Source organism: Gekko japonicus, unplaced genomic scaffold, assembly GCF_001447785.1.
Source record: "Gekko japonicus isolate JY-2015 unplaced genomic scaffold, Gekko_japonicus_V1.1 scaffold835, whole genome shotgun sequence".
Classification (NCBI taxonomy): Eukaryota; Metazoa; Chordata; class Lepidosauria; order Squamata; family Gekkonidae; genus Gekko; species Gekko japonicus.
The window spans coordinates 268,330-284,269 of NW_015175997.1; the positions used below are offsets into that span (position 1 = coordinate 268,330).

General features: G+C 44.5%; 1 protein-coding gene across 5 annotated transcripts in view; it reads right to left on the minus strand.

Moving 5' to 3' along the window:
- Positions 1-306: 306 nt before the first annotated feature.
- PACSIN3 (protein kinase C and casein kinase substrate in neurons 3) overlaps positions 307-15,940 on the minus strand; it is a 40,059-nt gene continuing 24,425 nt past the window's right edge. For 2 of the 5 annotated variants that reach the window (XM_015426410.1, XM_015426412.1), the window contains exons 2-11: positions 10,683-10,783; positions 10,222-10,378; positions 7,897-8,132; positions 7,387-7,542; positions 6,710-6,885; positions 6,361-6,481; positions 5,072-5,205; positions 4,302-4,367; positions 3,707-3,867; positions 307-1,635 (exon numbers count right to left, since the gene is read on the minus strand). In XM_015426410.1, coding sequence (XP_015281896.1) covers positions 1,520-1,635; positions 3,707-3,867; positions 4,302-4,367; positions 5,072-5,205; positions 6,361-6,481; positions 6,710-6,885; positions 7,387-7,542; positions 7,897-8,132; positions 10,222-10,378; positions 10,683-10,736 — 1,377 coding nt within the window. In that variant the 5' untranslated portion in view covers positions 10,737-10,783 and the 3' untranslated portion in view covers positions 307-1,519. Of the gene's footprint in view, positions 1,636-3,706; positions 3,868-4,301; positions 4,368-5,071; positions 5,206-6,360; positions 6,482-6,709; positions 6,886-7,386; positions 7,543-7,896; positions 8,133-10,221; positions 10,379-10,682; positions 10,784-13,830; positions 14,087-15,940 lie in introns of those variants that run through there. The other 3 variants (XM_015426411.1, XM_015426414.1, XM_015426413.1) reach the window with 3 other exon arrangements.

Below are 15,940 nucleotides of genomic sequence, written 5' to 3' on the forward strand. Positions count from 1 at the left end.
TGTAAATAAGGATAAGATGGGGTTGTATGCATTTATTTCTTATGGAGAAAATATAGGCTCATACCCATAGGTCAGAATGGTAAAGCCATAAATCTCTATTCCCTATATATTTCAGCATAAAGTTCCAAAGTTAAAGGGGCATGTAATATAAAGGATGTGTCTTCCTCTTAAGAGAATAAGTAAGTCTGGATTTCTCTTACTGCAGCTTTTTTATATTGTTGCAATCTAAGCTTTAAATGTAGTTTTAGAATAAAAAACAAACCATAAGAATTAGCTTAAAGAATTTTCTTACAACACAGAAAACAGCAGTACCATCACAAAGACCTTAAGAACTTAATTGTTAAATAATAAGAGGCATGGAAAGCATCTAGAAAAATGTTGACTTTACAAACCAGTTGATCCAGATTGTGCAGACCTGTCCACATCTTTATTCACAAAGTCGTTTTCTTCCTATTAGCATTTTTCTAATTCTTTCAGCCAGTTCCTGAATCTTTGTCCAACGTAAGCTTTGCAACACATTTTTGTTTTTTTACCCAGAGAAGGAATTTCATCACGATAGTCCCAAATCGAGTCTCTCTTTCATCCACCAAAAGCCATGACAGTTTTTCTGCAGCATACAGGAAGTTGAGCACTGATTGTCATCTTCCTCTCTTTGTAGTGTGTTTTTCTGCCCCTTTCCTATATTGTATAACTCCTGTGGTTTTTCCCCCCAGCCTTCCTCCCCTATCAGCACAGAAACCAAGAAACTCTACCTACAAAAGATCTTGCAGTACATCTCACTTTAATTCAGGATCCTTACAAGGTATTTAATTTCAAAAATATTTATCAGGACACCACAGGAATTAGGGAAGGTGTCCAACAATGCAACCCTAAACAGAGTTACTCCATTCTAAGTACATTAAAGTCAATGGGCTTAGACTGGACTAACTCTGCACAGCATTGTACTGCAACTTATTCATTTGTTCTGTACTGAAAGCGTGGTGGAAAACTCAGCAAGACAGTAATAAAAGCTGATAATAGGTTATGGATGCATGGTTGGTGATCACTGTATTTCCAGCAGGAGTGGTGGGTATGCAGCCAAAATGGCCAGCTGGGTTTGAGTTGTGGAGTAAATTTCAAAAGAGCTGCCATTTTTGCAGAGGGTTTCTAAAACAATCACTGTTGGCTTCAAGGACCAGGGCTGGATCCTCTTGTCCAGCTACAAGAGATCTGTTGTTGTCTTCTCATTGTTTCTTTAAGCAAAAAAAGGTTTTCAAGCCGTTTGCCATGTAGTGTCCCTGTTCCACCATCAATCCCTTACAACACTCAGATTCAGAAAATCGTATACATCTTTATTAGAAAAATCACCATATTTCTAGAAGTTTAAAATGAAGCATTGGTTACAAGAGAAGAGGGCCCTCAAGCAGTCCATGCTGCACATGGTTTTCAATGCGAGTGGAAGGCCAATGATTTAGTGGCCTCTGGCAGAATTGCACGCAAGACGCACACCTTAAAAGGGTTGGGGGGGGGAAGTAAGCAATCACAAAATGATCTTCTCAACATAATTAGCAGGATACAGTCCAACCTGACCAGTCTGAAGCCGGCCTTTGCACCAACCCTGTTCATCTTCTTCACTGATTTTCATTAGCTCTTCGCCTAGAGATTAAAAAAAAGACTCAGAATAATTGAAACAAAGACCCACCAACCCACTCTTATCTGTTGACCAGGTGTTCACTAAAGTGTCATGAGCATATTCTTCCTGCCTTCCACAGTTTCCAGCACATGTACACCATGGGCAGAAATAGTAAGCATTGAACAAAGTCCGAGGCTTTCCTCCAGCCTAAGGAAGGTTAGTCAGTTCAATTTAATCCAGTGAGTCCCTTTCCAAGTATCATCAGTGTCAGCCTCTATTCCCACCCACCCCAGCCGTTTTACAGTGGGTCTGTTGCAACAAGACCATTCTACAGAGGAGCATCTTAGAGAAACAGCTCTCAGGCAGCAACAGCTGGGTTCAGTTCCAGTATCTTTGTGCCTCTTCAATTGGCTACAGTCCTATAGAGTCAGCTCTGGCATTTTAAACAGCCATGCAGGATTCACACACAGCAATTAGTGACATTAAGGGCTACTTGCAAGAGGCACAACACCATCCTGACCTCTGCATGCCACAAAAATCGCAAGACAACCACCATTTTTATCTCCTCCACTTTTGAAAGGAAATGTCGATTTAAAAATAGTACATAGTGAAAACAGCAACAAGAACTTGCTTATCTTTTGGACCATCAATGTAAGCGATTGGCCTTACTTAATATGGAGGCAAATTATGATACCATTTATATAGAATAAGTGTGCTTCGATGATGTGCCAACCTGAGTTTCATAAAAGAGGGAGTGACCAAATTAAGCATATGCTATGAAGCCTACAATCCAAACAGAAAATGTTGAATTATTCTTTGACAGGTATACTAGTTTTACAACAGATCACTTTCAGAACAGGAATATAAATAGCTCAGCGCCCCTCCCCTTCTTATCTTTTCCTGTGGGAGAAGATGGGAAAGCATCTTGTACTTTGGCACCCCCAGTTCACTCCAAACCATGCCCACATACTGGCAGAACTTGGTGTGCACAACTAGCAACCAGGAATTATTCGGTTTTATTCGCACAGTCATCTTTGACCTTCATGCTAGAGATTCCTGTGGTACTCCATCATTTAATAATACCAACTAAGCAGCTGAGACATAGGCTTCATGCAGTCCCACTGCTGGGTCTAAAAGATTTTAGTACCTGCAAGAAGAGAGTCAGATTTTTGCAAAAATAACAAAGTTAAAGCAGGAATAAAAAGAAAGATGTTCCCAAGATCCAGATGGTCCCTTTTCACTCCTCAATATATTGAAGCTGTCAGATACAATTCTTACATGTTCTTCATCTTCTACTGTACTTTGGGTGGGGTCAGATCACTAGTCACATAGCAGTCAGTCCCTTAAGGTCACTGTGGAGCCACTAGTCACACAGCAAACCTAACACTAACAACTACCATGGTCCCAGAAATCCAAGAATGCAAAGGAGTGATAATGCTCAGCTTATCACATCACTGTTTGGAATGAATGATACCTCTCCACCTAACTAGGCACATGCGGCTTACATTTAAAAGGTCACCTTGTGTTTAGTAGCCCCCACCCCCCACCCCGATTCTAGAGTTTACTTCTTTTTGTTGGAAGCTTCCTAGCTCGAACTTGCAGCAGGCTTGGAGATCATTTCTTGAAGTCTGGTTGTGCCTCCAGCAGTGTGAGCAAGTAAAGTCACTTCACTACACTAAACACTGGTATATTTTGACAGAACTAATTTTTTTCTTACATGGAAATATGCAGGAGAATAATTTGTCAGAATTTGTCCTGGCTATGCACGAGAAGACTCAGGAATGGCAGCTTAGAGAGACTCCACTGCTGCTTTGCAGATTATCCTCTCAGCCAGATTGGTGCCTTTCCCATAAACTTTTGCTTTGGGGGAACAAACAATACTTCTGCATTTCACTACTAAGCCACCCCTCTGCAGTACCCTTAAGCACAGACTGCCAGCTCCTTTCCTGAACAGCTCAATAAAATGATTGTGTAGGATTCTCTCAGAAACCTGGTGAGAAGAGTCCAGGGCCCATCCAGATCTTAAAGGGAACTTTCCATCCATCAGCCCAAGAGAAGAATGGCAGGCAAATTAGAAGGTTAGTGCATCTGTACCTGCTTTAAAGCTCAGCTCATCAGCCTCTTGTCCTGCGTAATCATACAGTGCTCGCACCCGTACGCCTGGTACCTTTATGTCCTCCTCATGCCCATTGACCTCCAGGCACTTCTTTGGAGTGTCCTCATCTGACCACTCCGAGATATCTTCTTTGCCCCCACTATAGACATTTATGGGGAGAGGGAGAATGAAAAGAAAGGTAATTTAAATGTTCACAATAAAAATGTGCCCACCCACCCCATGCAAATCATGCAGTTTTCTATGAGTAAAAGAATACTTTAAGATATATATAAGAGACAGGTGGAAAAGGTGAGTGTCTTGTCTGAAAAAGATCAGAAAACTAGCAAGATGGTAAGCATTGAACAGATCCACTTATCATGTAACTTTAAGCAAATCTGGTGAAGATCAGCACCACCATAACGAATGCCAAGTGGTTCCAGATTAGGGCTGAGCGGCAGTATAATCCATTTGGAGAAAAAGGGAGTATGCTACAGTGCTCATCTCCTTAACTAAAAGGCAAGAAGATGCTACAAGGAAAAGAAAGATAGGAGAGAGCCTGTATACAGATCATTCCTGGAGAATCTTTATACTAACTTCATACATGCTGAGGCCCTCAGGGTATCATAGAGGTGGCTGTTTTGCTCTTCTCGGTGTGAAAACCTGTGGATTGGCAAATAAGGCCTTTAACTGGGAAAGGCAGATGAACAGCTCAGTGCCACATTTCTCTGCTTCTAGTGCCAAATGTCATTTATGGCAACGTAACAGGTTTTACACTGATGAGCTCTAAGCTAGGAGTAGTACAGGAGAGCAGAAATTCATGTGTCTGTCTCCACATTACAGTCTAGAAATCCAGAAAGCCTGCAGTTACCAGCTTCAATACAGGGATACATGACCATAAGGGAAATTCCACCCAAGCACTTCTAACATTTTTAATGCAGGAAACAAATGCAGATCGAGAATCCAGACCTACTGGAGTTCCAGCTGGAAGAGTGCATTTCCCAAGGTCAGTGACAGCTGGGTGGGAATATCCTGCCAGCATCCTCACTCTACGAGGCTGTTAATGGATAGAACAAATCAAAGTATAGCTGCATCAGGGGGGAGTCGAGAGATGCAGGATGCCAGCACTGGCTGTGTCCCTCCCAGCTGGCCCCAACAAGAGACTACAGGATGCGTCCCATTCGTCTTTTACATGTATCTTACAACTTGCAAGGACTCCACTTTGGAGAACACTAATTAATAAAGCCATAAGAGGGAGACAAACATGCAAAATGTCTCCCATCCTCCATTCTCAACAATTCATATACCTTGCCAGTAGTGTTGCTTTTCCTGCTCTGGGGTTGAATGACACAAGCTGCTCCCTTTACCTTTGCTTTGTCTGTGGAGGGGTCTGTTTGACTCCATCCCCGGCTGGCACAATACTGGTCAAGGTCACATCCTCATTACTTTTCCCACTTTTCTCCTTCCTGTTGATTGGTCGCTGTGTCTCCAGAGACCATTCCTAGAAGGGAGAAAATATTTGGTCCCCAGCTCCAAAAACCTTTTAAAAAATTAAATGAATACTTTCCTCCCAACACAAATGAAAAAGATGCAAAGATTACACAAAACAGACAGTTCTAGAGACTATCACTCAGGGTTATACTAGGGAGGATGGCAGTAGGCCCAAGGGTCAGAAATGAGTCACCAGCAAATGCTTATTAAAGACGGTGAGTATGCTTTCAAGCTGCATTAGAGCCAGGCCTAGGTGGTTGTGAATTCTCTCCCAATCTGTGTGTTCCACCATCACTCCTACTGTTCTTTATAGCGTTGCCCAGCCATGCCTGGCAAGCAGTGGGAGGGTTGGAGGTTGGGGACATGAGGTGGTATGTGACATCACTGATGTTGCTACATCACTTCCAGGGATGCCCTGAAGTAAAGCCATAGGGTTTGGGGCAATTCCTAGAGCTACCCAATGTCACTTTTGGGTCTTCCCTGGATATATCGTACAGATATCAGCAAAGTCACTTTTTAACATTTTCCTTCTGCCACCACTTTGAGGGCTGCCAGTAGAATACCTACTACCATAGCAGGAGGCCCAGAAGCCCTAGTTCTTCACCTTGGGGCCAAAGAGGGTGGTTTTTTTTGTGGGGTAGAGGAGTATGGACAAAACTTACATATCCTTTCCAACCTGGCCCTAATATGCTTTAGTAGAAATTCAGTCACAGTCACAACCAGTTTGGCTTTCAGGAGATGTGGGGATGAATACGAGGGAAAGAATTCATAGGACATGCCCCAGTCCTCCTAGACACACAGTGTGTCAGCTGATTCAGGCCTAGCCAAGAAATCGATACAGCTGGACCCACAGCACTGATCAGCTAAAGAATGTGTAGGTCTCAAAGGCCATCAGCACCACCCAGGGCATGCTCTGTTTACACACACTTGAGCCATTCACATACTTTTTACAATAATGGGCTCGGAAATAAAGACTGTATTCCGGAGCCCACCATTTTATTAGGTTGCACGCACTGTGTTGTGCATATTATGCTGTATTTTTTAAAAAGCATTTTTTCCTCTAGAAGCAGAGTATTTATTCAGGTAGAATGAAAGAAGGCAACATTACACATGCTTTGGAGGAGAGGTTTTGTAGTGCATCCTGCCGGAGACAGAAATATCCTACCTCAAACTGAGGCCAGTTCATAGCCATGCCCGGCCCATGGACATTGCGCCACCACTTCAGATCCTCGTGGTCATTTGCAGCCATTATTCCCTGATACAGATCCTGGTAAAGTGCATGGAAGCTGCAACGAAGAGAAGCAGGGAGAAGGCATCAACAATTCTGTTGAGCGGCTACATTAGCATGGTGCTATGCACAATGGGACAGATCTCTATATACAGCTAGCCTTCCTGGACTGAACAACAACTCTTCCCCTGCCACGGTGGAATCCACAGGGCACAGAACTGTTCTCTCTCTCTCTCTCTCTCTCTCTCACACACACACACACACACACACACACACACACACACACCTCTCATTGGTAGACAGGTTAAGATGGTTGTGCAGATCCAAAAACATCTCCTTGAAGAAACACAAGCGTTTACACTCTGCCTCCTGGCAGCTTTCAAAAACTTGCTCCATGTCTTCCATGTAGCGAGGGTTGTATCGGTTCAACTCCTCCAGCATCTTCTCGTACTGATCCTTGCACTACAGGGAGCCAGAAAAACAAACAGTCATGAGCCAACAGGCTTACTCAGCTCCTCCTCAGTGTACGACACTAGCCTAAATTTGCCCTTTAGCTAAAAGCACAAGGGCCTGTGACTTGACCATTGTAGCAAATCTTTTGTTGCTGATTTTGCCAGAGAAGCAGGGTACAGTGGCTCATTTATCTAGCCCTTGCTCCCACAGGAAAGTTTCCCACACAATGTAGGGGAGGCACCCAGCCCATCCTCTACTTACCTCCTCCTCTCTTTACAACAGCGCCTCCAGCCCCTCAATGTCTTATCCCGAGCACTCTCTGTCTGCTGAAGGTATGCCCAAGGATAAGGCCCAAGAATCTGAACATCAGTTCACTGAGGCATTGTGTTTCCCCTTCTCTCATAGAAAATCAGTCAGCTACCAGTGTCTAAAACCAAGTTGGCCTTTGCCTCCTCCCACAGTGTTTTAAAACTCCTCCTCAGCCCAAATCCTGCTTCCTACATCAGGTACCTTCTCTGCTTCTTGCACACATTTCTCCACACGCTCCTGAAGTTTACGCATCTGTTCCTGTGAGACGGTAGAATCTGCTTTGGCATGATTCTCTCGTGTCTGTGCAGTCTTCTCTTCTTTCCGAGCAGCATGGTAATTCTTTTTTGAAGTTTCCACCTAACACAGATATCACTTTAAATATTGTACCAGACAGCTGCAGAACTGCTTTTTGTCAATGCCGAGAGCTGCAGCCTTTCCTAACAAAGAACACTTCCTAACTTGGACATCCTCCCATAATACCCACAGATGAAAGAGACTGCTGTGCTTTACACGAGCTCATCCAAATTTGGCAAGCTTTGGAGTCAGGATCTCAGAAACACCTGCCTATAACATAAAGGCCCAATACATGCAATGGCTAAGTGGCCATACAGCTTATTCAATTGCAAGACACAGCATAAACGCAATTCTTAGGCAGAGTATATTCATGGTCTTGGATGCTGCTTCCCCCTCTCACCCACACCCCTCACTCACATCTTTCAGCTTCTTCACCCAGGGCTTCTGAGCCTTGCGGAATCCATCCTCTGCTTCTTTTGTCTCTTTGAAGCCACCAATCATCTGCTTGTGGTAGGCTTCCTTCTGCCATGCCTTTATCTTGTCTGTGTCTTCACCAGCCAGGCGATTCCGTACTTCTAGATGGATCTCACTGAGCTTATCTGCAGCAGTCAGGAATGCATGCCAGGCTTTTTCCAGTGTGCCATACTGAGGGCCTAGAAGAACCAACCAAAGCATCATGGCAATGTAAGGATGCCAAATCCAGCAGCCAGGTTCAGAAACCAGCCTTACCAACACCATCAGTCCTCCAAATACTCATGGTAGGTTTGTATTCTGCTCCCCAAAGAAGTGGTGAGGGGTTGTGATTCAGTGGGACAGCATCTGCTTGGCAATCAGGAAGTAAAGAGTTCAGTCTCCAGCCTCTCCAATCAATAGGATTGGGTTAGATGTGAAAGGCCTCTCTACCTGAAACCTTGGAGAGCTTATGTCAGAGCAGACAATACTGATTTTGACAGACCAGTGATCTGATGGAGAATAAGGCTGCGATCACCGCACTAAATAATCCACTTTCAGTGCACTTTCCAACTGGACTTTACTGTGTGAACTGGCAAAATCCAGTCGGAAAGTGCACTGAAAGTGGATTATTTAGTGTGTGTGTGACCTCAGCCTGTCACCTTCATTTGTGTGTGTGTTCAAAAGCTATGCAGGAGGAGCAAGTATAGATAATGGCTATTGGCCATGGGTCTACAAGTGTACAAGTGATCAACACTGCTTAAGTGTAACTAAGTGTCCTCACTGCCTATTCATCAACCTCACTCACAGCCAGTGTTCCCTCTAAGCTGAGTTTTTAGCCTCTGGCTTGCACGTTTTTGCCTCAGCTTCGGAAGAATGGCTCCAGAGCAAACTATGCAGTAGCCAAATTGCTCGCTCACAACTTTAATGCCAGTAGCTCACAAAGTAGAATTTTTGCTCGTAAGACTCCACAGCTTAGAGGGAGCACTGCTCACAGCCCTGCTGCATTGCTAGGTAAAAGGATGCTTCTGATCCCTTCTACAAGCTTTTCTGCTGTGCTTGTTGACATGCTGGCTGAATTATTTAGTCTATTTAGTCCAACAAAGAAGCCACTGGCCATTACATTTTCATACGGAGCAGTGCCTGTCCCACCTCCCCAAATTCATCCTATAAATTTCAAGGGGGCAGTCCTGCAAAACTGAATTAATTCAACAACTAGCCTTGTTGAATGCCATTTGTAAGACTTGCCCTTTGTTGCAAGACAAGTCCCTGAGAAACACTTCCGAAGTGCTGGTTCCTAGAAAGATGTCTCAGAGCAACCCTATTTATTCAACTGCTTATTTTACCTGATTGGGGACAGGGGTAGGTAAGTTAGGTGGGAAAAATCACAAGCGTCTAGTACTATCTAGGTCTACCAGCTTTCCTTGCCACTGCCTTCTTCCTTTGAAGAGCCCTTAGATTGGAACTCGGTCAGCATTCTGTTGAAGCCAGAGCCTGGATATTGGCCTTAAATCCGAGCTCAAAATAATGTTGACAGAGGATAAAAGCTCATTACGTTATATGTAATCAGATAACTTCTCCAGTTCATGAAATCAGGCTATAGCAGAAAAAATGAATATTTTGGGGAGTCCAGAGAATGTAGTTTTGGCATTAGGATGGCCTTTAGCTTGTACAACTATTGTACAACAGCTGATTATGGAGATTGGTAATAACAGTACCATCTGCTGAGATTCTTCTGTCTATGTGGGTATCCCACTGTTCTTCGCAATACCAAAATATCTGTCAACTCTCACAATTCCAAGGTATAGACGCACAATTATGCTCGCAAAATTAAATGCGTTACCATCTGCAGTTTCTGAAGGAAGTATGTTAGGGATACTGTTCTCAGGTCGATACTGTGGTTGTTGTTCAGGCAAGACAGAAACAGTGACTCATGTTCTGTTTGAATGTCCATAGTATAATGAGGCTAGAGGTAAATGGATTAAACCCCTTATGCAACAGTGGAATGATTCTCCTCCAGATATTTTAGTTACTAAATGTTTAATAGATTATAGATTAGAAAACATTCTTTTTTTAGCTTAAATTCCTTGTTCAGGCCATGAAAACTCAGGCAGCTTGTATGGCATGCCCTTGTTCTCTCTGCCTTGAATTCTTCCTTTCTTCTGCCTTACCATCTAGGTCTGATATATACTACTCAAGACCTGTAGGTCAGAGGAAAGGAAAGGAAAGGAGACATCCCTTGAAGAGGCTGCCAGTCCCACACCTGAGTGACATGCCTCTTTTCCATCTTACCCTTCTCCACAGTATTCCTCCATTTGCGGGCCCAGTCTGTTAACTGCTGGGCATAGCTCTTCTCGATTTTGGCTCTTTCCTGGAAGCAGGAGATGAGGTCATTACACAGTCTGTTGCCATCGTCCACTCGCTTCACTGTCCGCTTGTAGTTGCCAGGCTGAAATGAGAGAATACTGTCAGTCCTTTTTCTGGTCTTCCCAGATTTGTCTTCGGAGCCAGGGGCAATGCAGGCTAGCCTTCTGAACTGCAGAATGGCTCCCACTTAAGTCCCCACCCAAATTCTCTGCAGGAATACGGAATGGGAGGAGAAGTCACCAGGGACAGGGTGTTGTGCTCTGATCACACATTCCAGGCTTTATTTGGTACTCATTTCTTTGGTGCGTACAGAAGCCATGAGGGATGGACCACTGTTTCTCGGTACTCCCTTCCCTGCCCCAAGAGGAGCCCTAGTCCTTTCTTACCTCCCAGAAACTACCACCGGATGCTTCCCCACCAGTATCATCCTCCGATGACATCACTCTAGTTTCCTTGCAGCAGAGAATTTTTGCAGATTTTGTTGCAGCTGTGAAGAAACACAAACAAATGCTGTGCATGCGGCAGGAGACTGGAATTCAGCCAAGATATTGCAGGCAGGGAATCATTCATCTCAAACAGAATAGTTCTAGTTTAGCAACACTGAACAACAGCCGGGAGAAATACCTAACCAATGAGACAACTGGGTTGGTAGTTTCACATACTAGTAGCACCAATGTCACCTTAAGGCCTGCTGATTTAGGAGGATGCCATTTACAGGCCAAACTCTTCTTTCCTTAAACGTGGGAGGGATTGTGGGACGGGCCAGCCTGGGACCTGTACAGAATATATAAAGGCTCTGTTGCACCACAGCAAGCCCACAGAGCAGCTGCCTTCACTTCAGATTTGATTATCAGTCTGCAGTTTAAGAAGCATCTTGAGAAAGTGGGTGGCTTTTTACCTCTTTGGGGAGGAAGCTTCCAGCTTTTCATCTTGGGATGGCCAGTCTTACAATGTTTTTCTGATGATGAGACCACTGCTGCTGCTTATTTAAAGGAACTGGATGGTTTTGCATCCAAACCCCCAAGGTTCCAACAGACCCCAACTATTCTATGGAGGATTCCAGTGGCACAGCCATCTTAGTTTGGTACAGTAAACAAAACTGAGTCTTGTGGCATCTTTAAGACTAATGCAGACTAATACAGACCTTTCTTGTGGCATCTTTAAGACTAATACAGACTAATACAGACCTTTCTTGTAGTATAAGACGCCATGGGGCTAGACCCCACCTCATCAGATGCATGAAGCGAAATATGCAGATTTTAAATTACAGAGGGAGAAAACTGAACTGTAGGGTTCAAAGGCCAAAAAATTCGAGAGGTATAATCGGTGATACTTTCACATAAAACATGTAAGATAAGCATAGTGGACTGTGTACTACCTCAGCCTACGTGATCTCATGCCACTAGTTCTTCTTGAAGATGCTATAGACTGTGACTGAATTATATAATACTGCTAAAGATTAGAACAAAGAGGTTTCCAAGGCAGAAGAACATTATTAAATATAGTATCTTAGAACACCAGCTTGGATAACGCTTGTACCAAAAGAGAGAAAGGGAACTTGAGCTTTTCAATATGAAATCAGGAGGATTAAATAGATCACACGCAATAAAAGCCAAGGACCATGTGACAAGGAAGACACTCTCCAAATTCTGAAAAAGCTTCCTGACCTATTGTCAGGTTGGGAAATGTCTGTAGCCCTGTAGACAGTTTCTTTCCAGAACCTGGCAGTTCAATAGGGTTGCCAATCTCCAGGTGCCACTTGGAGAAAATGGGTGCTTTGGAGAGTGGACTCTATGGTGTTATCCCTTGCTGAGGTCCCTCCCCAAGCCCTGTCTTCCCCAGGCTCCACCCCAAAATTTCCAGATTTTTCCAACCCAGAGCTGGCAAACCTACAGTTCAAATTTGCATTTTCTTGTTCCATGGACATGCTCTAGGGCTGCCAAATCCCCCCGGGGGGGGGAAATCACCCCTGCCCCAGAGGCCCGTTCCCAGACGCCGGGGAATCGGGCCCCGGGGGGAACCCCGCCCCAGCATGCACGTCACAGGGAAGTGATGTTATGACGCTGGGCACGCTGGGGGCAGGTCCACGGCCCTTGTATGGTCGTGCCCCCGCCCCCAGCGTGCCCGGCGTCATGACATCACTTCCCTGTGGCGTGCATGCGGCGCGCGCGCTCTGGGAGCCGCGCAGGAGTCCCCCGCCAGAGAGGTGAGTAACATTTGGCAACTCTAACATGCTCCTAGTCTAGTTCTCAGCAACATAAATGCACTCAGTTAATCCAGGCAGTGTTACAGAACACTTCAGAAGCAAAGAAAATTTGAGAAAGCTTTCCTGTAGTCAAGAGGCCCAACACATCAACCAAGCAGATTAATCCCTGCCTCATAGTCCCCAGTGGCCCATACCAAACATTATTTGCATTCTCCTAACCATTCTTCTTCATCCTGCTACCCAATAACAAAAGGTTTTGCCTAGAAAAAAACCCATATCCAATTGTTCACTAAAACAAAGCAAGTAAATTTACGTGGTGAATCAGTTTGCAGGTTTAAGAACTCGAGGTTTAAAGTCACAGGAAATTTAGATCCTCTGGCTGCGGCCCTATCAGGAGAAGCCAGGAGAAGGGCTGCTGTTTGGCACAGGGGCTGATTTCATATCCTAGCGGGCTCGCTCCTCTGGGTATGCGCCCCATCATGATAATCTGGGCGTTTGGCAATCCATTCATTATGAGCTCTGTGCAAATGGAGTACGACTGTGTCAATGACCTACTTCCACCACTGAAGCATTATGCACTATATATAGCAAGTGCAACTTCCCATGTTTCTGTGACAGTGGGATTTCCAGTGCCACCTTACTAAGACACAGCTCATTAAGACTAGTTCACGGTTAATGACTGACAGACACACTTCACTGCCACTACTGCCCCTTGCACATTCCTAGTTATAAAAAGCTCCCCCACGCCCTCAAAAGCTATCTGCTCGCTCTGATGGCAAGGAAGAGCTCATACAGCCCAAATGATCAGGTTTTCTTTAATCCCCTTGTGGCACTTGTTTTCCATGATTCTAAGGCAGACTTAGACCTATGTGGTTAAGTCTCCCTGCCATATCAGCTTTCTCTTAGACCACAGGAAAGTGCTTTTTAAAAAAAAAAACTGTTGCCTTCCTACCATTGAACATTCTCGCTTACCTGTTAACAACAGAAACCAGCTACTAACAAAGTCAGTAGGCTCAGCCACTGCTAGAAGGGCTCGCTTATTCCTAATCAATTAAGAGTCCCATATTTTACAGAGTCTCCTGACCTGGATAGCCCAGCCTAGCCCAATCTTGTCAGATCTCAGAAGCTAAGCAGGCTTGGCCCTGGTTAGTATTTGAACGGGAGACCACCAAGGAAGTCCAGGGTTGCTACACTCAGGCAGGCAATGGCAAACCACATCTGAATATCCCTTGCCTTGAAAACCCTACAAGGTCACCGTAAGTCATCTGCAACTTGACAGCACTTTACACAGGCGTTCTACAGAGTATATAGCTTGGTTCCTCACATACCTAGATGCAAGAAGACCCGGTGCCAGGGGCTGCTGGGGAGTTTCCTGGACTCTTCCGCTTGCTAAGTGTGCTGGAAAAGGCAGAGACAAGACCAGCCTTCTCGCTAGTTTTAGCTGGTCTGCGTCAAATGTCCGTAGTCCATCTCTGTGAGAACTACAGCCGCCTGCACACCACCATGTACTTTCCCTTCTTTGTGGAATCCAGGGTGGGGCATCCCCAATATAGAAGCAACAGCTCCCCCCTGCTTTCCAAGGTGTCTCACTTCAGTAGGCTGAAGAACTGCCAAGTCCCAATGTAAGAAGATGCCTCAAAGTTAAAATAGAAGCATTGGGGTGGCATGACAGCACGGAGCCGGGGGAAAGGCCTGGTCACAACAGCTGAACAAAGCAACAGCTCCTCCCCAACCGGAAGGGGCCAAGACAAACATGGTTCTCCTGGCAGCGCAGACCGGGCATTGGGCCCAGTTCTCCCATCTGTCCCAAAGATTCATCCTTATTTCCTCTGCTAGCTAAGGCACAGCCAGGACACAAGCCTGATCACACTTGTTTTCAGTTAGGTTTTATGCTTCCCATCCATAGAAGACTCTAAGGCAGTGGTGGCGAACCTATGGCACGGGTGCCAGAGGTGGCACTCAGAGCCCTCTCTGTGGGCACATGTGCCATCGCCCCAGCCAGGCCCAGACCATCATTAAAGTGTCAAATTCTCTGCCAAATAATTTTAAGTAAATGAAAGCATTTGGGATTGCTTTCCTTACTTTGTCTGGATCATCTTAAATTAATGTATGAGTTGTTCTTTCTAAAGTAAAACCTCAGTATTCAGGTTAAATTGCTGTGTTGGCACTTTGCGATAAATAAGTGGGTTTTGGGTTGCAGTTTGGGCACTCGGTCTCTAAAAGGTTTGCCATCACTGCTCTAAGGGATAAGGCACTGAACAGTATCTGTTGAACTACTGGCCAGCTTTTTGCCCCAGGAAACATGGGGAAGGGTTGTGCAGTCCATGCCTCAGACCATGTCCTTTCCTTATTAGCATCTCTGCATAGGAACAAGCACTTTGCAATGCATTGTGTCCCCCCCATGTTGTACTCCAAGAGCCCCTCCTAAAAAATTTTTGTTGTTATATATCCACCCAATCATGCAATCCCTTCATTTCTTTATTTCTGACTCTTCATAAGTCTCAAGCTACTTGCAATCCCAAAAGGTGTTTTGCCACCCAGCAGAAGAGTTGCTACTATCAATTGGGAGCATATTTAGCACTAATTAAAAAAAAACAGAAGCCACACCTGAAATCCAGCACAAAGTGTTGACTAACCCTACAGACAAAAGCATATCATACAGGAGCTGCGCTGAGAAAACATTAAGATAAATAGTTCAGTACAAGCATCAACAGCCATAGCAGGTTACGTTTACCACAATCGAACACTATCACAGGAGCATGGCAGCCCAAGTGCCGAGTCCCATAATTCTGAGACGGGGAAAGGCATCGCTTAAGTGCCATCATGAAGCAAAGTCAGAATGACTCATTTTCCTGATAACCTATATACGTTTGTCTCATCCTGAGGTACTATTCTCTCGCTCAGATAGCCAGGGAACATTTTTAAATGCCAGAAATCACTTTGTTAAATTCAGGGACTTTTATGGAAGAGCTACTTTCTACCACAAATATAGCAGAGAATTGTGAGATAGGTTTGCACAGGAAGAATACTCTAAATGGGGGGAAGACACTATTTATTTGGGATACATGAACCTCCTCCGAGAACTAGGGCTTGACTTTACATAGGAGACATTAAAGTCCCATTGCATTTGAGCAATTTTAGCATTGCTCTGAGCCTTAAAAATGGGGATGAAGATCATGAAACCTTCAAACCCTAAATAAGAGTGGAAATTTCCCCTTGTGCAGTTTAGTCAAGAAAACCCCCAATGTTTTTAAAGAGAATAATAAACAGCTTCCATAAAATCTTCTTCAGTTTAACTGACTCTTGAATACGGGTCACAAGTTTTTAATGATCTAGCAAAAGATAGCAAGTGTGCCTCACCAACTGAATTCCTGTGACACACAAACAGGAAAAGTTATCTCAATAACTGTCACATTTAAATTCCTTTCTTTAAACAAA